At 39.8% G+C, this 26,648-nt stretch overlaps 1 protein-coding gene across 3 annotated transcripts; it reads right to left on the bottom strand.

Annotated features, from left to right (window-relative positions):
* Positions 1-816: 816 nt before the first annotated feature.
* On the bottom strand, positions 817-26,324 carry LOC575098 (cell division cycle and apoptosis regulator protein 1). 3 transcript variants are annotated; one of them, XM_030979705.1, is made up of 21 exons: positions 26,194-26,324; positions 24,961-25,059; positions 23,765-23,961; positions 23,278-23,477; positions 22,292-22,487; positions 21,730-21,801; positions 19,286-19,466; positions 18,216-18,570; positions 17,382-17,607; positions 16,507-16,787; positions 12,884-13,112; positions 11,408-11,509; positions 9,990-10,277; positions 8,939-9,130; positions 7,508-7,624; positions 6,546-6,704; positions 5,888-5,984; positions 5,080-5,267; positions 4,541-4,682; positions 3,516-3,707; positions 817-2,715 (listed from the first exon to the last, which is right to left on the bottom strand). In XM_030979705.1, exons 2-21 carry the CDS (start codon positions 25,022-25,024, stop codon positions 2,363-2,365), a joined length of 3,831 nt encoding a protein of 1,276 aa, XP_030835565.1. In that variant the 5' UTR covers positions 25,025-25,059; positions 26,194-26,324; the 3' UTR covers positions 817-2,362. The 3 variants fall into 3 exon arrangements, with proteins under 3 accessions (XP_030835565.1, XP_030835563.1, XP_030835564.1); XM_030979703.1 differs by having other exon boundaries at positions 23,278-23,480; XM_030979704.1 differs by lacking the exon at positions 26,194-26,324 and adding an exon at positions 25,683-25,800 and having other exon boundaries at positions 23,278-23,480.
* Between the last annotated feature and the right edge of the window lie 324 nt (positions 26,325-26,648).

Consider the following 26,648-nt stretch of genomic DNA (forward strand, 5'->3'; position numbering starts at 1 on the left):
TACTGAAGTTTTCATGAATTTTAGCAATTGATAGTGAAGCAACACAAGACCAAGAGTTTATGAAAAAGGAAAACTTTTAAATGGGAAATATATTACAAATGAGAGGAGAGTAGCTTAAAATGGGCCAGTAAGTTTATAGAGAGAGAGAGAGAGAGAGAGGTGGAGGGAGGGAGAGAGAGAGATTGAAAAGTGTAGAGACACTATGTAATAAAAATAATGAATAAGGCCAAATAAAAAACAAAAACATGTTTAGCGTCCTGTTTTTTCGAAAAATAGGGAGGAGGCCTTTTTTTTTCAAAATGGCCGCTGGGTACATTTTCCCTGACAGTCGGGCTATTTTTCAAGATGGCCACTGACTTTTTTAAAATATTTTTTTAGAATCAGAAATAGATCCATTTTAGCAGTGTTTTTTTTTCTTTTTTTTTTCTTTAAAAATAAAAAAAATAAATAAAAAATAATTCTAAAAAAAAAAAAAATTCTAAATAATTCTAAAAAAAAAAATAGGAGGCGGCCCCCCCAAAAGGAAGCGGGCGGGGACTCTAAACATGTATATTTTTTTAAGTGGCCTAATAGAAAAATTAATTTGTGTGGGGAAAAATGAAAGAAGGAAGAGAAGATAAAATGAAGATTTTACAGTAATGACAGAGAGAAATGCCAGGAATAAAAATGCTCTCAGAAATTTTTAAATACCTAGCATTTAGATTTAAAAAAAACATTACCGTAAATGTATATTAAAAGTTAAATCACCAGCACACTTTGTAGTACTCTACAAACCACTACAGTATTTGAAAAAAGGAAAGCAAATAACAACAATTGTTCATTTTCAATTCCACAGTAGAGGAAGAAAATCTATTATCTCACAAGAAATAAAAACATCAAATTCATTAATGATGTCCCTCTTGAATAAATTCATCTTGCCCCGACCATGAACTAGCACATATGCCGTTTCAAACGTTTATTCTGAGTATTCACAATTTAGGGTGCAAATACGGAGGGAAAGATGACCATGAAAGTATAAAGACATTACAATTATCGGACAACAAAGATCCTCAAAATGATTTTGTATTATTTCAGCCCTACATATTCATAGAGAAATTATCCAATCATTTGAATTCAATACACAAAATAAAACCACTTTTTTTGGGTGCACACATGAATTGAAAAAGAGTTGCATTTGAACTCCAAATTAAGCGTTCGCTGAACTACAAAACAAAACAATGTTCTTCCAAATATTGTTTCCCCACAAAAATCACATGTTATTACTGTATACATACAAAAAAAAATCAGTTTGTGATAGATACTTATTCAGAGTTTTATTCAAATGCAAACTGACTGTTGGTTTTAAACTTTGATTTTTGGTCAATTTTTGTTATAGTCCTATTTATCTGTTTTTACCAGTGCAATACTAAGGGAAATTTGTGTAACAGTAAAATGCGGGTATTGTACATACGTCAATGACAATATAGGATTTCATTCCAGTTCAGAAGGGTTGGTTACTAAAGCTAATATTGTAACTTCTGAGTATTGTTTCAAACATATTCCGAGTAACAAAATTACAAAATCAATCACGACTATTCACGAATCAATTTCTCCCAGCGTCCTATTTCAAATTCACTCGTCTTTGATACAATCTCCAGCAAATTAAACAAAAAGACACAAAATCGGAATGTCTTGCAATAATCATAATCAACAAAGATTCAACTTTTAAGAAAAGAAAAGAAAAACATCAAATGAATGTGGTGAACTGCCTAGAGTAGCCAAAATATGATTTCAAGTGTTTACAAATACATGCAACTAAAGTCCAATGAAAACGCCAGCATTAATTTTAACTACAGCACCTCCTTTCCGTGGAGGAGGCTAATTTGGGAGGTACAAGCAATGTTACCCTGTAACATTATGTTTCTTTCAATGAACTGGTTTACTAACTTATTCAAATTGTATGCATACTTTCAAAAGAAAGGTTGCACTCGACAACCGAGAGCATGCGAGAGGCTTGCCTGTCATAGCAACATGTTATATATGCAGACTGGTTTCAGAGTATTGAAGTTCATTCATTAATGACAAGTTAATGGAATAAAATTCATCACTAGGTCCCCAGGAAAGAATCACCCATAAATTTGAATATGTTAGTAACCTGGTCTATCGGCTATAAACTGAAACCTCTGTTCATCAATGAATAACGTGACATTTCCTCTGAAGAAAGAAAAGCCATCCTTAAAAAGAAAGTTTTACTTTTGATGAGCACGGTGACAGTTGAGTACTCTACCTAAACATGGCTTTACAGTGATGAAGAGGGCATCAACCCTTTCCATTTGACTACAGGTAAGCAATAATAACGGACCCTACCCCGAGGGAGGCTGATCTACTTCTCTACTTTAGGGCTCTTTGGCTCTGCTTTAGCAGCGTATTTGGTCTCCGTCTTGACCTTGGCCTCCGTCTTGACCTTGGCCTCCTCCTTGACCTTCTCAACGACCTTCTCTGGGACCTTGCTCGTAGAGGGCAGCAGGGCCTCTTCGAGGACCTCGTTGAACTTGAGCATGATCTCGTCCAGGTTCTTCTGGGCGGTGCCGATGACATCGATGAGCTTCTTGGAGCGGGTGGACGAGCCGATGAGGGCGCGCTCTGATGTGGTCAGCCTCTTCTGGACGTCCACCAGCTCGCCACTCACGTTGGTGACGGTCGCCTCGCTGGTGCTGGCCTTACTCTTGAGGGTGTCTGAGGGTGAAAGAAGTGTTGTAGTCCAGGGAAAAAATTACTTTAAACATTTCAGGGGCTACTTTTCAAGCTTGCTTGCATGAAAAAAATACTCTTTAATTTGTTTTGCATTGAACTCTATGCAAAATTTAGGGGCTCTTTTAAGACTATCAGGGGCTCTTTTGGGCATTTCAGGGGCTACTTCGATAGATAGAGATGTATATTTCAAAAGGAAATCTTTCCTTGTCAAGGTACAAACATACTTTCACCAGAGTAACAAAGTCCAGAGTGAATGTAATACAACTAGATAATAGACTGGGCCCGATGCATAAAACTTGTGCATAAAAACTTTTGAGTGATGAAGTAGCCTTGGATTTGGCCAGCGTCTTTGTCCTTTTGTAACCGTTGATGGTTATTTTGCCATCAATGGCAACTACCATGGTAACAGGGCTCAACAGCCAATCAAAATCAAGGTTTCCATGGTAGTTACCATTGATGGCAAAGTAACCATCAATGGGAAGTTTTGTGCAACAGGCCCAAATGAACAACATACAACTAATACATTAATATGTCGGGCATTTCTTACCAAGTGAAGAACTAGCTCACCAAGGTCATAATAACAACAGTATCAGTTTTGTCTAGAGTGCTCACCAAAACAAGTATGGTGCTTGAGGCAATGCAATATCATCCTAGATTAGCTAGGCTACTGATAGAATCAATCACACCATTTTACAGATGGAGCCCATTATCCAAGTATTATCCAATTGTTTGTCAGAAAAGTGCTTTTGTTCATCGAACAATTGCGTTTTATTGGTCCTTACCGATCTGTTTCTCCAACGATTCAATTTTCTTCTCAGCCATAGACCTCTCCTGATCAGCCTTCTGGACCTGCTTTAAGAGGTTGGCGATGTCAATCACTGTTCCTCCATACTTCACCATGGTAAGGCCATCAGGGGCCATGCCTTTTGACCCCTTCTTGCTGGTTGCCATGGTGTCCAGGATCATCTGGTTTCCTATTCAAACATAAACAAAAAATTTGCATTTTAGAAAGTGTTGCTTTAAGACAAACTGTTTTGATAAAACTGCCATAGATGGGAATAAATGTCCAATTGTCTATATTTCTTACAGTCGAATGCCTCTCAATGAGGGAATCTAGTCTGCAAAGGCTACAATATCATTGGCAATCCATGTCAGTGGGTGTGTGTTTTGGAGAAAGATAACCACAACCTTTAACATCAACATCAGACATCACTCACATCCTAACTCTGGGCAGACTACTAAACTGACTATCATCTGCCAAGATGTCACCTTCTTTGAGTGTACTCCTTTTACATCAAGGTTTTGTAATCTTGGTGTACACAGTCGACCTTGTATATGTCAATCTTGACGGGACCGAGTGAAGTGGGTCGACTTTGGCTATGTTCAACTTTTGAGAGAGACGTAGAATTATGACTTACGCAGATGTATGTACATGTATGTTGTCCCTCGGCCTAACATAACTGACGAATGCTGTATTGTTGTATTAGTTGTATCCATTACCCCATGCCATGGTTTAAATTGTTGTGCAGACATCCAGAAAATAAGAAAGAAACTTCATGTACACAATGTATGACTAAAAGCCCCTCTGCGCTAGTTTGGCATTGAAGGATTAGACCTCCTTGCAAGGTCACTGGCAGGTGGTTATCTCATCAAATCAGCTCTCAATTGACATAAGAAAACAGGGACCATGGGGGACCAATGGTCACCGATTAGGCATTGTTGGCTGTATAGAGGGCGCAAGTAGCTAGAAGTAGTGCAGTGGGGCTTTAACATTCCTATTGCAACTTGATTAAGAATGCCAGCTCACCTTTAGAGAGATCTGCATCAGAGGGTACATTGTTTGCTTCTGCTGCCTTGGTGGTGTCGTCTTTCTCTTTCTTGGGTCCGTCCGTAAGCTTCCTGTAACTCCAACAGTCTCTGGTAACCACCTTCTGCAGGAGCTTGCGAACCTGCAATGGACAAGACAAGAGAAGGGATACAAGGGATGAGTGCAGATAATCAAATCGAGGAGGATGTGATGGTGGTGGTGTTGGTGGTGGTGTTGGTGGTGTTTATGGTAATGGAGGTGTTGGTGGCAGTGTTGGTGGTGGTGTTTATGGTAATAGAGGTGTTAATGGTAGGAAGAAATTACTTGGAATGCTTGAGCACCTTTTCATGGTAGCTCGGTTAAAGCCAGGGTAATGATATGATTGCAGGGCCCTCAGGGAGAACAGTATTAAAACTGACGAGGCTACCCTGGGTAAACAAGACATATTATTATTATAACCGATAAAAATGTAAAAGAAGAGAAAGAAGAAGAAAAAAATGATAAATAATAATGTGTTGGCCTATTTGAGACCACCATACCTGGGCCCTTGATAGATGAACACCGATGGTGTATAGGATTTCCTCCAAGTCCCTTTCCAGGATGTAACCACAATGATTCTGATCAAAGTAGATGCAGGAGAGAAGAAGGTGAGGGTCCAGGGTCTCCATCTTAATCCGAGGTTTGGTTTTGTCGTCCTTGCTCTTCTTATCACCCTTCTTCTTGTCATCTGTAAGATGTAAAAAGAGATACATTGTTATTCTACAGCCATATCCACCTTCTTAATGTTTAGTGGTGGTGATTATTTTACCCGACTGCTAAGAAAGCATAAATGCTTGTTAGTAAGCGACCAGAGGGCCGACGGCTTTCAATTCTCTTTGAGGAACCTGGTAATGAGGATTAATGCCTTACCAAAGGGCACTAGCGCATCGACTTGGTTTCGACTTGATATGAAGATTATCACCCCTCCCTCCTATACTAAGATTATCAAGATTAACATATTGGACCTAGGTTGTACATGTACTGATAACTTTTGTTCGGCATAGATTTCTGACAAGACCGAGATCTCAAGCTTATTGAGAAAGAAGCGAGAGTTACAGAACCACTTTCATTTACTACACCTGGGTCGAGAGAGGCCATTTAGATACTTGACTTGCTGAAGGACACCTTTGTTTGTTTCGAGCCAGAAGGGCATCAACTCTGTGCAAAATGATACGCACTGAACACCTTGTAGCTCCAAACAGACAACATGTGCCATGCCATTGGCTCTATGAATTTTATCGCAAAGTATTTCTACAAAACTCAAACTCAAAACTACAACTCAATTACAATTGAGATAGGGCATCTTACCATCGTCAGCATCATCTTCGTTACTCCTTCCGTCATTCTCCTCCTCTTCTCCATCTTTATCCTCCTCCTTGATATCCTCATCTTTCCGCTCTTCATCCTGTTCACAGGTAAGAACAATATAATTTGGTGTTTATCATGTAATTACTATAATAATCATGTAATGTTATGCATCTATATTGCGTCAAATATCTGCTTTACAAATCATAGGGACATGGAAAGTATCATCCCGCCAGTTTGTCACATAAGCATTTCCTATATAATTTCAATTATCTAGGGCATCATCTGAACAATGGTAAATGAATCATTACCATTTCCAGGAGAAGAATTTAAATTTTGGTACAAGCTTGCAGCACGGCAAGCAAAAGCTTACCTATCTGCTAATTTTCCTACGGATTATCTTCTATTTGTTATATGAAAGAACTAATTTTTAAAGCCTGTCTGCACTAGTTTAGCCAGGAGGGATTAGACCTCCCAGCAAGGTCACAGACAGGTGGTTATCTAATCAAATCAGCTCTCAATTAACATAAGAAAAAGAGGATCATGGTGGACCAACGGGCACCGCTTAGGCATTTTTTGATATATGGAGGGTGCAAGTAGCTATAAGTAGTACAGTGGGGCTTTAAGTTCCAATGTTTATTTATGAGCCCATAAATCTCACCTTGTCTTTACTTTCTTCTTTGTCTGCGTCCTTCTCCTCCGTCTTGCGTCTCTTTGCTTTAGGTTCCTCCTCTTTCTTGTCCTCCTTCTTTTCATCTTTGTCGTCCTTTCGTTCATCCTTCTTCTCATCTTTCTTTTCCTTCTCGTCTTTCTTGTCTTTCTGTAATCACATCAAATATATCACAAGATATCAGTAGATCATCGAAATACATCTAAGACCATTCTAAACAGAGTAAACATTTGTTATTTTGTTAAAGTCATTTCATTATCACATCGAATGACATGCTTGTTGTATAAAACATGCCATTAATTAATTTAATCAATCAAATCCATACAAATTAAAAAAAGATGAAATTGCAAGTTCTGATGTAGCATCGCGATATCATTCTACGCCTAAAACAAACCTACCTTTTCATATCTTTTTTTCTTGATAGCCATATACTAAAGATGCTACAAGCACATTCTCTTTGCAGCATTGTATTGATAACACAATTCACTTTAATCTAATTCAATTAAATCCAATGGATATTCATTCAATTCAATTCAATTCAATTCAATTCATTTATTTATTTCACTCTCTTTTAAAAACATCAAAAGTATATACATGTTTGTTCATTATCAACATAAGATAAAAGGAAGTGGGGAATCATGAAAGCCAAAATTGGCTTGATGAGAGTAATCCCCAAATAAATACTTAGCATATACAAGATACAAAGTTATTTTATATACAAAAAAATGTGTACATATACATGTATTCACAACAACAGAAGACAGAGGACAGAGGAAGGATAAAGATAGGATAAGGTAAAGACAGTTACAGGAAGATAAGAAGAAAGATAAGATAAAAAGAAGGAAGTTACAACTTGCGTTTTACATTCTACATAATAAATGACCATTTCATTTTGTTCCGCTTAAATAACCCTTTTTCAAGGTAAATTTAAATCAAAATGCAATAAGACAAACCTTCTTTTCATCTTTTTTCTCCTCTTTCTTCTCAGGAGCTCTGAATATGGCTTTGTACATGTTGAAGGCAAAGTCTCTCTGTAGCATCTCATTGAACAGCTCTGCAAAGAGGAACACCTGAATAAAGCAAAGGGGCAAGTAGACAGCATTAGGAGACATTAAACAGCGAATCTTTCAAACATTATTGGAAGTTATTCAAAGTTTCCTGTTATTCAGTCATATAGGGGATGCAGAGAGAAGGACTTAAAGGTAAAGATCAGTTTTGGAAACGCCCCCCCCCCTCAAAAAATGAAATGGAAGCTCTTATTACCAATCATGTGAAAGAATATGTTTCGACTAATACGTAATGATATATATTTTGCCGAGAAACCTCCTACTAATTGATATATTTGGTAAAATATATCTATTTGGACCTGATAGATATCGGGCACGTGTCGCGTAGTCCCATATACATCTTTCTGTGTACAGTGCTTGTAACTTTACCAAGACTGGGCCAAATTTCTTATTATTTTGATGATTCCAGAACCTTGCAGTACACACCAACAGTATGCTAGATGATCAACCTTTTCTGATCGATTTCACAATGTTTCCTTCACAATGCAATCACATGACCATAACTGGTCTTTATCTTGAAGTAAAATTCTAAGAATCACCTAACAAGTGAAGAAGGTCATGGGCGGAGTTTATGAACTGAAAGAAGCATGCAAATAATAATTCATTCTAGAAGTAAAACAAATTATGTGAGCAAAGCAAATTTTCAGTGGACAATAAAATGAAATTGCAATTGATTAAGAATGAAATATACAATGTCACTTTAAACACAAAATGCATCTCAATTGTATCTAAAACAAACATCCCAGATTGAATTGCTCAGTGCTTTCTATGCATTGCCTTTGTCAGGCGAAAATGCGACATCCTGAATTAAAAAAAAACAAGAGCACAAATTTTAAGTTAGTTTGGTAATGGGATGTGAATTGGGAATCTGGAAAGTGGCATTTCTTTCAGGACATCTATTTTTTAAAAATTCTCTTACATTTGATTTCTAGCAGTTTTGAGACACGCTTTTGGTGTAGCGTAGCATATATGTACACGTCATGGAGGAGCCAAGTGGGTGGGACCTTGGTTTAAAACCCCCAAACTAGTGAATGCACTAGTGCCCTTTGACAAGGCATCAATCCCAATTACCAAGTCCTTCAAATAGGTCCCTCCAGTTACAGTTACACCTGCTTTAGTGACCACCTGTCAACAAAGACCACATTTTTGTTTCTCATTGAAACATGTACTTAAGGCACCTGTCTACAAAGACCCTTTTTTGTGTTTCCCTTGGGCGGTCACCATAGACAGGTTTGACTGTATTTACCTACACATCTACAACCATACATGTGATTTCTATGCAGCCAGGTGGAAATCTATCACCATCAATCAACTCACCTCAAAGGAGTGTTCCTTGTTGTCTTCCACTCGGTAGTCTAGCAGAACACTGAGAGACTGCTGGGTGCAGTCAAACTTGCCACTCTTAGCGATGGGCGACGGGTGGACCAAGATGACCGGCCCATCGGGCATGGTGTAGCGGGACTCCAGGTCACGCTTTTCTCGCTCTCGCTGGCGCTTCTTCTCCTCCTCCTGAAGCAAAAGAAAGTTTTTGTCAATAAGGCTTCGTCACGGTCCTTAAAATTCACTAGAATTAAACTTGTGTTGTTTCATTCATGGGACACCAATCGGCTTGCCAGATTTCATAACTCTTCAGAAGAGATCAAGATTTCTTTCTTGTATGTATAAATTGCCCTGGGAACAACAGTTTCAGGCCTCACTTCTTTAGAGATAAAAGGTAAGGGTAAAGATTGCAATCAGGTTTTAATATAGGTTTAGATTTAGGATTAGGGCTGGGTATAGTCTTGGGCCCAGGGTTGAAGTAAGGAGTTTGCCAAATGTAGGAAATTTAACATAGAGCATTGATTGTCATATAATAGTAATAATAATAATATATAGGATTTTTAAGGCGTCAAATCCACTTGAAATCAAATGCTCACTGCATACTTGTGCAAAAGATTAAAAGTGTCTGCGTTGTAAATAAAAGAACAACAGGATGAAAGTAGAATGCACAAAAATGAAAAATAACGATTAATTATACGCTAAATCAAACAGATATGTAGAGGTGTCGTCGTCTAGCAGGTACCTCACCGGACTGTGGTCTCCATGGTTTGCGGTGCGAGTCCCGCCGCAACACTAATGGCCTTTGGCAAGACATAAATCTACATTTCCCACTCTCCACCCAGGAGATTAAATGGGTACCTAGTAGGAAAAAATTCCTTGAATGCATTAGCGCCTTATTATGGCAGCTCAGCTACAGTTGGGGTGATAATATTATACCTTGTATTAAGCGCAGTAGAGTATATTCTTATAGTAGATGCGCTTTATAAATTGACCTATCATTATGATCAGTAAAACCAGAACTACAGCTAAGTAACACTGATAAACTCACAACAATCTCCTTTTTCTTCTCATCCTCTTTGTCCTTCTTCTCCTTCTCTTCTTTGTCTTTCTTCTCTTTCTCCTTGTCCTTCTCCGAAACCTCCTCCTCCTTCGGGGCATCCTTGGGCTCCTCCTTAGATGCATTCTCCGTTGCCGCGTCCGTTTCCATGGCAGCTGGTTCCGCATCCTCCATCTCCTGCTCAGTCTTGAGCATCTTGGTGAGGCGAGCGATGAGCTGGGACTTGAGACCCTTGGAGTTCAGGCCGCGTATTTCCAGCTCCTGGCGAAGCTCATTCACCTACGGGAGAATGAATAGTTTGTTAAGATAAAGTTGAGTTCTGGTCATGCGATTGCATTGTGAAAGAAACGTTGTGGAATCGATCAGAAAAGGATGATCATCTGACATATAAGTATTGGTGTGTACTGCAAGGTTCTAGAATCATCAAAATTATAAGAAATTTGGCCCAGTCTTGGTAAAGTTACAAGCACAAAGATGTATTTGGGACTACACAAACATGTGGCATAAAAATCCGTCCCAATTTTCAAGATGTAACATGCTATATTAAGAATATTAAGGCATTTGAAGAGCCATGCTTTTAAGGGAACATTTTTTATTTGATGCTCTTCCACACTACGCATAATACAATGATAACGATCACAAATTATTTTTCACCGCTTCTCAGAACTCAACTTCCTCTTTGAGGTATTCATGCAAAGATGAACAAGTGTCTTGTAGTCCAGGCTGCAGTCCCTACACCAAGGCTAGGACAACTTTGAAATGAAACCAAGACTGAAACTAGTCTTGCTATCACTGCTTAATGTGGAGTTTTACAAAACACATTCATGTGTGAGATTGTACTGGTGAATAATAACTCTCATGGAAAATGTACAAACCTAGAGGGTTACTTTTCAGATTTTGCATATCAACTCCTCTTCTCCTTTGGCATTTTACAAAATCTTTCCAAAGGAATGTGATGAACAATCTACAATTTCACGGGTAAGGGCAATCCCTTTCTACCAATTTTTACAAAGGACCAGGGGCCCCATTTCATAAAACCTGTTATCTATAACAACTGCTAAATTTCTATGACAAATTTGCTCTCAGCCAATCAAATGCCACAATTTCAGTTGCTTATAACAGTAGCTTGTAACTTGTTATTGATAACAAGTTTTGTGAAACAGGGCCCAGGTTGTAACCCTAGCACATTGCACAAGGACATAGGCGCAATAGCTCAGTGGGTAGAGCAGTGGTCTCGTAATCCGGCGACCCAGGTTCGAAACCAAGTCGATGTGCGAGTGTCCTTTGGTAGGGCATTAATCCTCATTACCAGGTCCCTCGCAGAGGACCTAAAGCTGTCGGCCGTCAGGTTGTTTACTTACAAGCATTTATGCTTTCTTAGCAGTCAGGTAAAATAACCACCACCATACCTTCATGTTCTTAGGATCCAGCTCCTTCCAGTTGGTTGGGGTCTGATGCTCCTGCTCTTCCACCTCCTCTTCCTCTTCCTCCTTGACAGCAGCAGGCTCCTCCTGGAGTCAAAGCAACAGAGAGACGGAGAAAATGAGCAACCGACCACGACAAGCCCCATGCCTCATTGTCTATTAAAAGCTAATGAGACATAGGTCATTGCACTCTTCACAAACACACTCACACACACATACAAACAGAGGTCAACAAACTTCTCTGTACATTCAAAGGTGAACGCACTTTTGGATACAACCACATTGCAATCAATATTGGACGATTAACTTTTTTTCTTCTAAAAAAAAAGGAATAACAGAAATTAAACGTGCATGCTACGGTTATGATAATTTGTTTTGTGCCTTGTAAAAATGTTGAGATGTGACCCGACATCAGCACAAGCCAAAATGTGCTAAGAACTTGCTTGGGAATCTAAGTCTGCTCCTTTAGAGTATGCACATACCATACACATTCCACATTGTGTAGATCCACACAAGACCCACACACACATACACCCACAAACACTAAATTCAGCAGCCACAAAATACATATACAATTAAAACATCCAAAGATAGAATAACTGGGTGTAGATTATGGTGCCCGAGTGAAGACGGATTTTAGGATCATCTGGTGTTTCCCGACAGAATTTGATGAAAGAAAAGAGTGTTACTTTCGAAAGAGACGTTATATACGATTGATGTGTTTCTGATGATGCCTCAAGTTTTTGATGATGTTAATTACCCTTGTTCGAAGGACAGAGTGTTCTCATTGAGTGTGTGTGCTGAAATTGAAATGAAAGATTGAAATGCCGACCTCGACATCGTATAGTTGAGAAAGAGAATTCTTAATCTCAAAGACCGCTTCATATAGGTACTTCAGTTGAGAGGGAAACCCCCTAACAGATAAACTCACCGACTCAAGGAACTGTTAGGGACAAAAAGATGTTTATATTAAAATGATTACAACAGAGTTACACCTATAGTGGTTCAGTGTTTGAATGTATGTTTATGATTGTTCTTGAATGTTTGTTTGTTTGTTCTTGGTGACTATTCTTATGTTTTTAGGCAGGTTCGCAATCCGTCCACAATTTGTGGAGTTCCAGTTAACTCCCAAAGTGAGAAAAAAAAATCAGCCCTGTTGAAATGTTTTCCTTTCATTAATTGCAAGAGTTTGGCAAATGCAAGGGTAAACGATAAAAGCCTGATGTACAATGTTAAGAGATCTGTTCGTAGAAGGCATCTTGTGAGTTCAATGTTAAAGTTTTATTTCTGATCTAGCTCCATCTTCAGAATATTCGTTCGTAACTGTAAGCTTGAAATAGAGATGTATTCACGTGTCTAGTGCGTGCTTGTTAATATTTGATGGATGTGTTGTAAAGTTGATATCAATGGCATAAAAAGTAAAAAAATGAAAGAAATCATGAAAAAGCCTCAAGTCAGTGCCTGGGTTGGGGTGGGGTCCTCTGTTTTCTTATCCCTGCTGTCCACTGCTGCCAATTTGTTGCTCAGCGTCTTTCTGTAGAGATCCGCCAGACTCTCCCATTCAACCTTCGTGGGTAAAATGTGCCACACGTCAGGCACGAAAATTACGACAGTTTCGACACGCGCCGGGATGACTCGGCCTTTGTGAATCTCTTCGGGGCGGTAGTAGCTCAGCTCCAGGAAACGGTACCTGCGGGAAGGGTTCAAAAGGTGGGAACACACCATATAGTATTTGGTTTCATATGACAACAGTTTCAAAGTATACTAAATACATCGCCAGTCTCGTAATCTGACCGTTTATAAGTTGGTAGGTACGAAATACCAAGTTCCCCCTCTGGTGCTCAGAAACGCCTTATTTTTGCAAATCCTTACCACTTCCAGACCTGATATATTCGTTCTTGACAAACATCTACATCAAACATCTTTTTGCTATGATACTTGATGGTCTTAGCAAAGAGGAGGCTTAATAAACGATATAGCCGCAGGAGCAGAGGAATACGATTCACAGACATCAGAGTTTTGTACAAGTAGGTACCAAACGATAACACATGCGATGGTTTGGAAAATGAAACGGAAAAAGAGAGGTAAGGTATAGAATATGGACAAAAGCAACAAAGAAAATCCAGACAGAGAGGTTGAAAAACATCGGTAGAACTCTGATATAAGAAAAAAATGAACGAGGAGTTGAGTGATAGTGAGCTAAAAAATGAACGGATAGATATGTAAATGGAAGGCACACCAAATGCAATCGGCCACTGGAGGGAAGATTGTTTTTTGGTTTGACATTTAATAGCTTTAGTTGATGACTGTAAGCTGGTTGAGGGACGCAATAGACACTTGCACAATAACTATTCAGACCTGTTCTACATTAGTATGCTCATGGTTTGCACTTTTCCAGAAGAGTATAGTACAACAGAGAGAGTGTTAAATATGAAAAACTCCTCATCATATAAAATACATCTGACCAAATGCCAATTTTTCGAAAAATTCCGAATATTGTAGCCTATTACATTTGTACCCAAGTATTTGCCATGAAAATTAACCAACCCCCATCTCAGGATTACCAAGACACACTAGTTATAGCAGAAGAAGCAGCCAAAGCTCATTCTATGGTGAAGATTTAACCCACATTTGTGAAACCTGTAACCTGTAACAATCTCCTCATAATACTGGACTTTGTCAAAGTTATCAAATATCAATCTAATCTACACTATGACAAAGATTTATTCTTTAACAATGAAGCTACCACTAAAAAGATCAATTTTGGACAATTGTTTAATGCATTTCGACAAATTATACTTAAACTTTGTTCACCCTGGTCAATTAAATCAAGTATTTTTTTTTTACTACATCTTATAACAATGTTCCCCTTTCAAAGTTTCAGCAGTTTAATCAAATAGCAATTTAAAACAAAAATTCATTCACACATCAGTTACATGTACTTACCACAAATTACAAAAATGATGATTAACTAGATGGAATTTTGACTGCGCGCAGTCGAAAATGATGCCTCCGCCATAGAGCAATTTAAATAATAGTGAGGTCTCTTCCTTTGCGCAATTTCTCAAGACGCGTGCCAAATTTCGAGGCAATCGGCCCCCCCCCCCCCCCCCCCCCCCCCCCAGTCAGGGAGGTGCTCAAAATAGCCCAGTTAAGTACGGGTTAAGTAACGGAACATATTTCAAGTGGTTCTTGACATATCATGACAAGTCCTATACATGTAGTCTGAAATTTTCAAGTTGACCTCTATGACCTTTGACATACATGTACTCCAAAATCTAATCTGATCGTTTTCCTATGGTGATATATATACTATCCTTAAGTTTGAAGTTTAAATCTCCAGTGGTTCTTGAGATATTATGATAACAATCTCAATGTATGGAATTTCATAAGTTGACCTCTGTGACCCTTGACCTTTGACCTACGTGCTCCAAAATCTAATCAGATTGTCTTCCTATGGTGATACATACTATCCTTAAGTTTGAAGTTTAAATCTCAAATGGTTCTTGAGATATCATGATAACAATCTCAATGTATGGAATTTCATAAGTTGACCTCTGTGACCCTTGACCTTTGACCTACGTGCTCCAAAATCTAATCAGATTGTTTTCCTATAGTGATACACACTATCACTAAGTTTGAAGTTTAAATCTCCAGTGGTTCTTGAGATATCATGATAACAATCTCAATGTATGGAATTTCATAAGTTGACCTCTGTGACCCTTGACCTTTGACATACGTGCTCCAAAATCTAATCAGATTGTTTTCCTATAGTGATACACACTATCACTAAGTTTGAAGTTTAAATCTCCAGTGGTTCTTGAGATATCATGATAACAATCTCAATGTATGGAATTTCATAAGTTGACCTCTGTGACCCTTGACCTTTGACATACGTGCTCCAAAATCTAATCAGATCGTCTTCCTATGGTGATACATACTATCCTTAAGTTTGAAGTTTAAATCTCAAATGGTTCTTGAGATATCGCGCTAACAAACTCAATACAAGGAATTTCATAAGTTGACCTCTGTGACCTGTGACCTTTGACCTACGTACTCCAAAATCTAATCAGATCGTCTTCCTATGGTGATAAATACTATTCCCGAGTCTTAAGTTTAAATCTTAAATGGTTCTTGAGATATTGTGATAACGGTCAAACGGGACGGACGTACGGACGGACGGACGGACGGACGGACGGACGGACGGACGTACGGACGGACGGACGTACGGACGGACGGACGGACGTACGGACGGACAACCCGAAAACATGATGCCTCCGGCACCACCTTCGGTGGCGGAGGCATAAAAATCTCATGTCCCTTTCTAAGCCGATACCTAGACCAAATGACCATTTCAGTTTTGACAATGGTACATATCAAACTGTTGCAGTGAGTGACCCTGATAATGTCGGACATTGATGCCGAAATAAAGGCAATATTGGAGCCCCACTTACTTTGTTCTACTGGCACGATAGTAGCCGAAGGCAATACAAAGCTTGTGGAAAATACTGGTCTTGGACTAACACAAATGTAACAGACCTCTAGGCTATGATAGACCTTTTCCCATTTAAAAGAGTAAAACATTCATTGACCTTGGAGATGAACTACAAAAGTGTTGCTAAAAATCTGCACATATTTAACAATTTGGTTTTCCAACTTCCTTAAAGATCACCCTTTTGCTTCCCCTTTTAACAATGAGTTTACGTAGAAATGATGTTTTCTCTTTTGTAACAAATATAAACCACAGAAAATTATACTTACTCTTGAAATGCACTATCCAAGACTTCTATACCAAAGAAAATTTAGTATCATACATTGAACAAAACGTTTCTATTTCACACTCACAAATGAATGACCTAGAACTTTTCTCACACGTAATCTACATGTTCTCATGTTCTCAAGTTCCTTATTATAACAAGCTACCTACAAACAAAATATGACTTTCAAAAACGCAATTATATGTAAAATATGGAGCGGAAGTGAATAGAAAAGAGATATACATTCTCTTTTTCTATCTAACAATTTTCCTCCTCCTTATGACCCCACCACCAAGCCTAGTCCGGACCCAAAGTAGAGGTACATACCATTGTGTACAGGCCGTCAGGTCGATTCCAGCCAGCGCTTTGGTCGTCCTAATGGCCGTCTTGATGAGCACGGATGTGTCATTGACAGGGTCAGCGCCGTCCAGAGAAGGTGACCAGGGCCCTCCGATGGCCATTACCTCGTTCTTGCCCTTCTGACCAACCAGGAAGTTGATGAGGCGGGTAGGGTGTTGAAAGTTCTCCCTGATGTCGGAGGAGTCTTGCGCCCGGGCGCAGCACTTCTCGTAAAGTTCGTCCTGAGAAACTGACGTCATCAGCATCACCTGGTACCAGTTACAGATCAAAGAGCAGATGGTGTAGGAAAGAGAGCAGGAAAGATAAGGAAGCTGGCCACTCAGCAGGGTTCTAACTAGGTATGTAATTTATCAAAATTTACCGGGAGCACCTGTAAATTTTTATATTAAACTTTTCTTGAAAGCAGAAGTGTTTAAGGGGCTTAATTTTCTAGTGCTTATAATACATCCACAGGGGTATCCAAATATATCAAACTTTTTAAGAATCACTGTCCACCCAATTTTCTAAACTTCCTAAATTTGAGTATTACCTTTAAACTCAGTCTGACTCTTTACAGTCAAAATATACATGCACTGAAAAGAATTGAAACAATAGGGCAGAATAAAGTCTTGGCCTATTCACACATGGTATATCCATACTTGGTATGGGGCCCGTCGCATAAAACTTATCATTGATTGTAACTTTGCCATCAATGGCAACTACCATGGTAACAGGGCTCAACAGCCAATCAAAATCAAGGTTTCCATGGTAGTTTCCATCAATGGTTATGCAACGGGGCTACGGCAAACTCCTACGATTCCATCTTGCTGCATATGAATCCTCAAGATCTTTCGGATACCTACCTTGGCACAGTAGGAGTAGTTCGCATCTGGTGGGTCGATGACGGTGGCCGCGCCCTGCGGAGGAGGGGCTTCCTTGTGCATGATGTGCAAGGTGCAGGGCTGGGCCACGCTCATGGGGCGGTGGATGGGAAACACGTCCTGCCAGGCAAAGTCGGCGTTGTAGAAGTCGCTGGGGATGTACATGTTCATGTAACGCTTGTGGAGCTCGATCACATCCGATTTGGGGCTGTGAAAAAGAGAAAGTTTGTATAATGATTGCTGAATTTTAATTTTTCAGGTGAGAGCAAGTTTGTTTCATTCACGTCGTACCAGAATCATGTGGGGCTTCATAAGGAGAAAATTGTCATGGGGGGTGTTTCACAAAGACTAAGATCGACTTTAAGTTGGACTTAACTATGACAGGCCGTTCATGCCACTGTTTCCTCTCACCATTATGATCTTTAGATAATATTTTTTTTCTTCAATTAGGAACAATCAAAAAATGTAAATTTTGCACATTTGTGACCACGAATTATACGTCACTTGAGAGACCAATGCCAGTAAATGGTGAGAGCAAACGGTGGCATGAATGGCCTGTCATAGTTAAGTTCAACTTAAAGTCAATCTTAGTCTTTGTGAAACACCCCCCAGGGCCCTAGTGGGCAATTCTGTATTGAAAACCGACACCCTTTATACTTTCTTGTCTACCAACTTAATTATATCTCTCCCAGAGTAAAATATTCAATTCATAAAGCCCATTCAAAACAGGGGAACAGAGTTCATAGAATTTGTGTAAGTGGACACCCTTTGACAATGAATAGTTTTTACTTCAAAGACTGAATTCTAATAACTCACATGTCTAGAGCAAAGCGTGGGATCTGTACACAGTATCTCTGTACCAGTCTCTTTGTTCGCCTTGGCGATCGTCTAGGTGACTTGGAACGGCGCGGTGACCTTGACCGCTTAGTGACCGGAGACTTCTCCCTCTCCCTCACCCTCTCTCGTTCTCGACGTTCCCTCTCCCGCTCACGTTCCCTCTCTCGGTGCTCCCTCTCCCTCTCGCGATCTCTCTCGCGCTGGGCACGGTCTCTCTCTCGTTCGCGGTCCCTGTCTCTGTCCCTCTCCCTGCTGCCGCTGCTGCTGAAGTCACGTCGGCCCATGGCCTGCTGCTGGCCCATTTGACTTGTTCTTCCTTGATGCGCATAGGCTCCTGGATGAGAATGAAAATAACAAAACACAATATGAGCATTTATATAGTAAATAGTAGCATCGTCTTCACCAAAAAAAAGGTGTTGTTGTTATCGGTGAGTTTGTTGGCACTATCCATTGATTTTGATGATTTCTGCCAGGCTTGGTGCGAGAGGGTGTCTTGCTCTCTTTTCTGCAGCTCTACTTACGTTTCTGTGATTCTGATACTTGCCCATAACCTTTGTTATTGGCATAGTGCAAGGCTATGTGCAAGGTTATGAATGATTACATATAGAGAAATAATGCCTCCGGCTACTTCGTAACGGAGGCATAAAAACTTGAGACTCACTAACTTTTATTTCCTCAGTGGGTTGGGCCCATTGCGAAGTGCATCCAAATGGTATATATTTCAGCGTACTTTGACAATGACATAGCTGATCACAATCAACATTTTTACACTTTGAAGTTCATTCATGACAGTTCTTTAAAAGCCTATCTGCACTAGTTTGGCCAGGAGGGATTAGAACTCCCTGCATGGTCACTGACAGGTGGTTATCTCATCAAATTAGCTCTCATTTAACATACAAAAAAGGGGACCATGGGGGACCAGCGGTCATTGCTTAGGCATTGTTTGCTATATAGAGAGCGCAAGTAGCTATAAGTAGTGCAGTGGTGCTTTAAAAGACAATACACGAGGGTCAAAACCACCTGTCAATATCATTGACAACAGCACTTACCGGCTAGGTTCTGCATTGCCTGAGCGTTCCCTTGAAGCAAGGGGGCTTGCTGGACCACTCCGGGGGGAGGCTGCTGGAGCAGAGGGGGCGGGTTACCCAGTAGACCTGGGGGAGGAGGCTGACTGTGGGTGGGCATCATGTTACCTGCCTGAGGGGCTTTCAGGAGGGGCTGCTGACTCTGCTGTAAATTCCGGAAGAAAATGCAAATCCATATCATTAATCAGTTAACTACTGAATTCTCTCTTTCCTATAGACTTAAAGGTACTATGTCCCATTTGCAGGCCCAAAAAATGAAAAAGTTAAATTCCAACTGCATTTGAAAGATAATACTAATTTAGAACTTCCCTAAAAAAGGTGGGGCTTGAAAATGTCTTAAAGTGGGAAAATAACGACTATTAGTTGTCAAATCGACTTTAGGGCTATAGAGCCCAAAAGTAATAGTCTTGATTTTCAGACAATTGTACCGAATGGTCATACGTTTTATGCTGCGCAAAGATTCAATCAGTTTAATCTTGGCCATCACAAGAAGTGGGTTATTGACGTAGACAAATGCTCAAGTACCCTTTACAACTCTTTTAATGTATGTTATTACCAAATAAGAAAAAAAGCCAGTCAGTCACTCATCATGTAAACGGGTTTCCTTGCATAATTTGAATATGAGGACACTGCTTACGTTTAAATTTCACAGATAGGACATACATGACATTTTCATAATTCCTGCAAAGTTCTACAGCATTTGAGGTTGGCTGCAAAAGGGACATAGTACCTTTAACAGAGCTGCCAACCTGTCACTTTCATAAAACATATTATTCAGCTTGAAAAACCATATATTTAGGTGAAAAAACATATTTTGCCTGTTTTACATTTTTTCCCTATAAAATGCTACTGCAATCATGTTTTTTTGAATAAAAACGCTTTCTATCATTGAGAGCTGCCGACCTGTCACTTGAAAAAAAAAAAAAAAAATTAATACAAAAAAAAAAAATGATTTGTTAAATATATTTACCTACTTTATCAGAAAAATCCATTATTTAAAACTATAAGAATTTAAGTCAATGAGTACGAGGGCCACTGAATACACGATGATGTTCTATACCAAAGTTGGGGCACCTATTGGTGCTTCATTGCGGTCGAATCAAGGCAAGTCTAGAATTGCAATCAACTTTGTACATAAAGTCATGCATCAGCAGGTCCGGTGTTCGTTTTTCATTTGGCTTTTTGAAGATACCATGATTACCATCACACTCGAAGGGCTTGCGATAGGCGAAAAAACTGGGAACAAAATCGCTGATTTCTTGATTTTTAGCGCTTTTTGGGTGAAGCTATTTCTTAAAACTGGGCCAAACCCCCGTGAGCTTTGGAAATATGGCCCTGATTCCGCATTTTTGACAGCAAAATTTGGCTTTTGGAATGGATTTTTGGGAGTAAGATCGGGACTTTTTTGTACTGACACTGTGTGTGTAGTGCAGTGCACTGATATGTCATTAGCGTGTGTATGCATGGCGTGGGGAAATGCGCTCGTCTTTTAGTGGTATACATCCCCTGTATTGTGTGCAATGTACATGCGTGCGCGCTGCAGGAATCGCCAACACAAAGCAATAGCAAATCTATGCATATGCTGGTTCTCACAGCCAGCCGCTGGCCACGTTCGCACAGCCATACTCGAAACTTTCAAAAAACGTATTTTGGCACAGCAAAACGTACAGACGTATTTTCCCCCCCAAAAACGTATTAATACGTTAAAAACGTACTACTTGGCAGCTCTGCTTTAACACAGGGACCACCCGGTTCCGCAGACAAAGGGTTAATTCAGGACAATTAAGAATTTAGCCCTTGTTGGCAGATATGCAGAAGCTATTGCATATTCAATCTAGTATGAAGAATCTATATTGGTTGATTGTGTTGAGGGGCACCATTTGGTTTTTACGATATGCGCCTGTATAGAGGCCCAGACATGTTTGTTCTCAATATGTGATGTAGATATGAAACCTGAAATGCGGAGTGTCAGGGCATAACGTGCCCGTGAATTAGCATTCACAAGGATAGCACATGCTCCGGCAACAACTAATCCACAGTCATTGTCTCATCAATATCTACTGGACGTTTCAAAAACATGGAACTGGATTTAATAGAAATGTGATAGCACAAAGACATTTGATTTTGAGAATGTGTGCAAATCAGATCTGATAAAATTAGAAAACTTTATTCACATGGTACATAGGCATAACACTTATTTACAAATTTGGAGAAAAAAAAAATCATTTGAAAAATACACGAAACAATTTAAATAATTGGATAAGTATGTATGCATTGCTTCAAATTAGATTGAATGCAATTTGATAGTTTGTTTCAATTGCTTGTCTTATAGAATAGAATTGTTTGTGCAAGCAACAGGGCAAATCATTCGAGTGTTTTCTAAATTTAACTTGCAATTGCCTTCTCACCTTCAACATTTTGAACTGCTGGGAAACACTCTCAATGCGACTTGGTTGCTGCTGCTGTTGTTGTTGCATTTGCTGTTTGTGATAACGTAAAGGGAAAGAGGGAGGGAGGGAGGGAGGGAGGGAGGGAGAGAAAGAGAGAGAGAGAGAGAGAGAGAGAGAGAGAGAGAAATGATTTTCAATCTACCCAATACAAATTTGTTCAACATTTTCACACCAGAATAAAACAAAATGTAGTACTAAGCATGGTCCCATCTTCTGATAGTGATGCTGGTAAATGATACTTAAATTTTCCACCAATTTGTACAGATTGGATGGTAAAAGCATAGTTTGTATTCAAGTAAGTAGAAAGAAAGAGAGAAAAAAAAATGTAAATGAATTTCAATCAACCCAATACAAATTTGGTCATCATTTTCACACAAGAATACACACAAGTTAACATCAAGCCTGGTCCCATCTTCTGATAGTGATGCTGGTAAATAACAGATTGTGTGATTAAAGCATCGGTTGTTTTAAAGTAAGCCCCCTCTATCTGATCATGCCAGTGATTCTCCACTCCACTAACCTTAATTTGTTGCATCTTCATGGCTGCATGGTGCTGCTGCTGCTGCTGTTGTGGCTGTGCCTGAGGAACCTGCTGCTCTAGAGGGTTGTTCAGGAGCTGTATACGGGTTGCGTTCCACTTGAAGGGCATGCTGGCGTTGTAGGTGGCTTCCACCAACACCCGCTCACCGATCTTGGGCATGGTTCCCTTGACCGTGCTGCAGCAGTGAAAGAATTAAAATGAACGGAAATTAATTGAACTGAATTAAAAGGGATATCTTTGCCTCAGATTCTAAACAAATCCTGGATTTAGCTCATGCTGCAATCATAATTATAAACCTGTAGGTCAGTCAGGAATCCCATGACTTTTACAAGCCAATCACCTGTCTGAATATCAAGATGTTTATGATTGGAATTTGAAGTTTCAAAACCGTTTTCCCAAAGGTTTTTATAACACTACAGTCTATTGTAGAAATGAGTATGGCAAAACTGGTCACTCAAAGATTTTGAGGCACTTTATGATAATTTTGAAGCGCAATTTATTTAGGGCTTCAATATTACACCAATCACAGATACTGTTAACACATAGGGCCATGCATCTCCGATTTAACGTTTTTAAACAATGCCTTTAAGGCCACCCAGGGGAAACAGAGAGTGGCCACTGTAGACAGGTGGCCTTTCTAGACAGGTTCTACAACACACATTTCTCTCTTGAGGGAGACAAAATGCATGACCACTATAGACAGGTGGCCTTTATAGAGAGGTTTGACTGTAGTAGTAGTTTGTAAGGGATTTTGAACATCCTCTGGGATGGATATGTATAAAGTACAATTGTACTTTTTTGCCAACAGGGCCCCATTTCAAAAACTTGTCATCAGTGACAAATGACAGTTTTTCTTATAAGCTACTGAAATCCTTGCTTCTGATTGGCTATCAGCAGATTTGTCACTGATTTTTGTCATTTTTCTTTGAAGAAAGGCTTTGTGAAACATTCCCCAATTCACTCACTTTGTTTGGAAGAAGACGTCTTCGTCCACAAAGCCAAAGGTATCATGGAGCTTGGTGACCGTCCCGGTGAAGACCCTCTGTCTAGGCTGTCCGCCCTGCGTGGCCCTGGTCGTAGGGTAGCTGACCGTTAGCTGAGGGGTGGCACCTCCCTGAGAGCCTGCTGCCGCTGCGGCTGCTGCAGCGTTCTGTGCTGCTGCTTGCTGCTGAGTGGAGATAAGGAAAAACAGTTTATTATCATCGATTTTAGTTTGTTTAATAGTTTTATAGAATTTGAGAATTCATGTGCGCGGAACAGGTCAAAGGATAACCGTGCATTCTAAATTAGATCTGGAAAAAATCTGAACACAAATAAATAATCGGAAACCGATTAAAATCAGGAAATTATCAGGCCTGATTGAATCTTGACTGAATCTTTGCACCATTACTAATAATATGCAGAATTTTCTGTTGTTTTTTGTACTAAAATGAGAGAGAATAATCTAATCACCTGCTGTAAGGCGATGTTCTGTCTCTGTTGCATGGACTGCTGCTGCTGTTGCTGGGTGGGGTAGGCTGTGGTAGCTCCGGCTGCTGCAGCCATGCCAGCGTTGCTGACCATCGACTGACCGTACACTGTGGAAGGCGTGCCGACCACGCCTGGTTGTGCACCCAGTAGAGACTGGTTCTGCTGCATTAGAGTTTGATCTGATGAGAACAGAGACCAAGATTTATAAAATATTTGAAAATGTCTTTAAGATTGTTGCTAAGTGTCTGTCCGCATCAATCTCTGTTGACATGTCTATGTAATTTTTTCAAACCAACATTGAAACTTACTCCCCTCCCCCATAGGTAATGCCTTTCTTAGCTTGGTGAACCCATCATTCAACTCTGATTTATTCTTTTACAAAGTAATCTGAAAAATTCATGTTAATTTGAGAGTTGTAACCTATTACAAAAAAATGCCTTTTAAATGGTGCTCTCCTCTTGAATATTACAAGTTTCACTAAACAATATGCACAATAAAAAAATATAATCGAATTTTCAACAAGAAGAGAGCGGTGCATTGAATTTTAGTCCTTTCAAAGCAGACAGAAGCCAAGCAATCATGTTGATGGTCTTCAGAAAAATAACTTAACCCTCATACATTTCACTTTCTTGATCTTAATGTCTGAGCAAGTGATGGTTTCGAAAACGTTTCAAATTTTGAATTAAAGACCGTCACCACTACTGGGCCAGAAGGGATTAGACCACACAGAGAGCCATCGAGGTGACTGTGACAGGTGGCTATCTCATTAACTCAGCTCTCATTTAACATAAGAAAAAGAGGATCATGGGGGACCAACAGGCACCGATTGGGGAAGTTTTCTATATAGAGGGAGCAAGTAGCTACAAGTATGGCAGTGTGCCTTTAAAAAAAAATACTGAATTTGAGAAAGAGGGAGGAGAGAGAGAGAGAGAGGGAGGGAGGGAGAGAGGGGGAGACATAGAAAGAGAAAGAGAGGGAGAGAAAGAGAAAGAGAGGGAGAGATAGAGAGAGAGAGAGAGAGTAGGAGAGAGAGAGAGAGAGTAGGAGAGAGAGAGAAGGAGAAAGAGGAGAAAGAGAGAAAGAGAAAGAGAAGGAGGAGACAGAGAAGGAGAAGGAGAAAGAGAAAGAGAGAGAGAAAGAAAGACAACTAATTATTAGTAAAGAGTACAATAACTTACTTAATCCACCACCTGGAACTCCAACATGACTCCATGGAGGGTCTTTTCGTGTGTACTGAGACATCTCACCTTCCGCTTCTGACCAAGTTTACTGAGAATCTGACAAGGGGAAAAACAAACTCAAACTAAAACATTTGAAAGTAACGAAAAAAATTTAAAAAGTTCCACAGCAGTGTCTATGAATGATGTCTATTCAAAGTGTTCTGTTTACTTGGAGAACAGTTTTTACAAATTTTTAAAATTCTGCAAGTTATAACTACGACCTTGACAGGTTTTTTGCCGACTTGTTAAAATAAAAGCCCAGCAAGAAGCAGATGCGCATGCAGGGAGTTGTTAAATCCAGTGTTTAATAAATTTGAAATTGAAAAAGTTCTTCTTCTTCTTCATCTGCAGTAAATCTTCAGAAGGTTATGCAGCCTATCACGAAGATCTGATGTAGAAAGATTACCATTTTTTGTATGCAGGCACACGTAACACCGGATTTACACCCTACTCTTTGCAAAAAGTGTAGCATATTAACGTGCATAGACAACTAGATCCAAACACTACACAGGGCCTCCAGTTAACTTCTTGTCCGAAGAATGGATCGTTTTCCCCTTAATCTGGGCATGCATCGAAAAACAGAGGGGCGCAATTACACAAAACACACTGCGGTGGCAATCATTATTGCATTTTTGTCTGCCCAGGGCAGGACTCCACCCCATGCGCATGACAAAAATTACCGGTATGCATGAGAGCCAGACAATGATCCGATTGTGTCACACCGCCTCCTCACTCCTGAATTTCAATTTGATTTCACTTTTTTCAGCTCAGTTATTTACTTTTACTAACTTTTAGCTTAAATTTTGAGGAATTAGGGACACTTGGTCTTGGATTTAATCTCGAAAATACTTTCTGGTCTACAGTGATCTTCTTGTTATACAATGAAAACGAAAACTTCTACTCGCATCACAACAAATCAACACCAACTAGCAACACAGACACGTTAAACCCGATCTAAAAACTATCAACACAACACACAGGAAACTCTGGCGCGCCTGGCCCTGCGCTCTGCACACGGCTCTCTACGTACAGCATGCAGCATCGGGAAACGCCGAAGACAAATCGTAACTAAATTTAGGTTATATCTTGTCGCCAGATACGATTTACTAAAAGATAAATATACATCAGTGCATTTGCTTATATTCTATATAATTTTAGACGACGGAAAAAGTAAATATTTGGCAAACTTACCACGAATTAAAAACGTTTTGACCCAAATCAATTTCACACGCGCATTGTTTGCATACAACAATCTTACGCCATTACACGAGCCAATGCACGTGACCAGTTTTCTCCGTTAAATCTAGTACTGGTACGTGTACAACGCTCATAAAGTACAAACAGAAACAGGTATTTACCAGTCTCAAAACAAGCGGCGCCTCGATCGACCTCACCATTTCCGTATCTAAAGACAATCACCCCCGGAAAACTACCCCCAAGGACGTGTCACCCCCCCCCCCCCCCTCCCCCGAGGACAATTATCCCCGCCCATGAAAATTACCCCCTAGGACAACTACGTGGAAAATTACCCCCACCCCAGAAAATTACCCCCCCCCCCCCTGTTCTGGAAGTCTGCCCTGATAATAAGTTGGTTTTAATCTTCTTCAAAATATTCTCATTGAATTACTTTTCAGGGAGGGTAATAA

The sequence above is a fragment of the Strongylocentrotus purpuratus genome, unplaced genomic scaffold, assembly GCF_000002235.5.
Source record: "Strongylocentrotus purpuratus isolate Spur 01 unplaced genomic scaffold, Spur_5.0 spur5_scaffold_10, whole genome shotgun sequence".
Classification (NCBI taxonomy): Eukaryota; Metazoa; Echinodermata; class Echinoidea; order Camarodonta; family Strongylocentrotidae; genus Strongylocentrotus; species Strongylocentrotus purpuratus.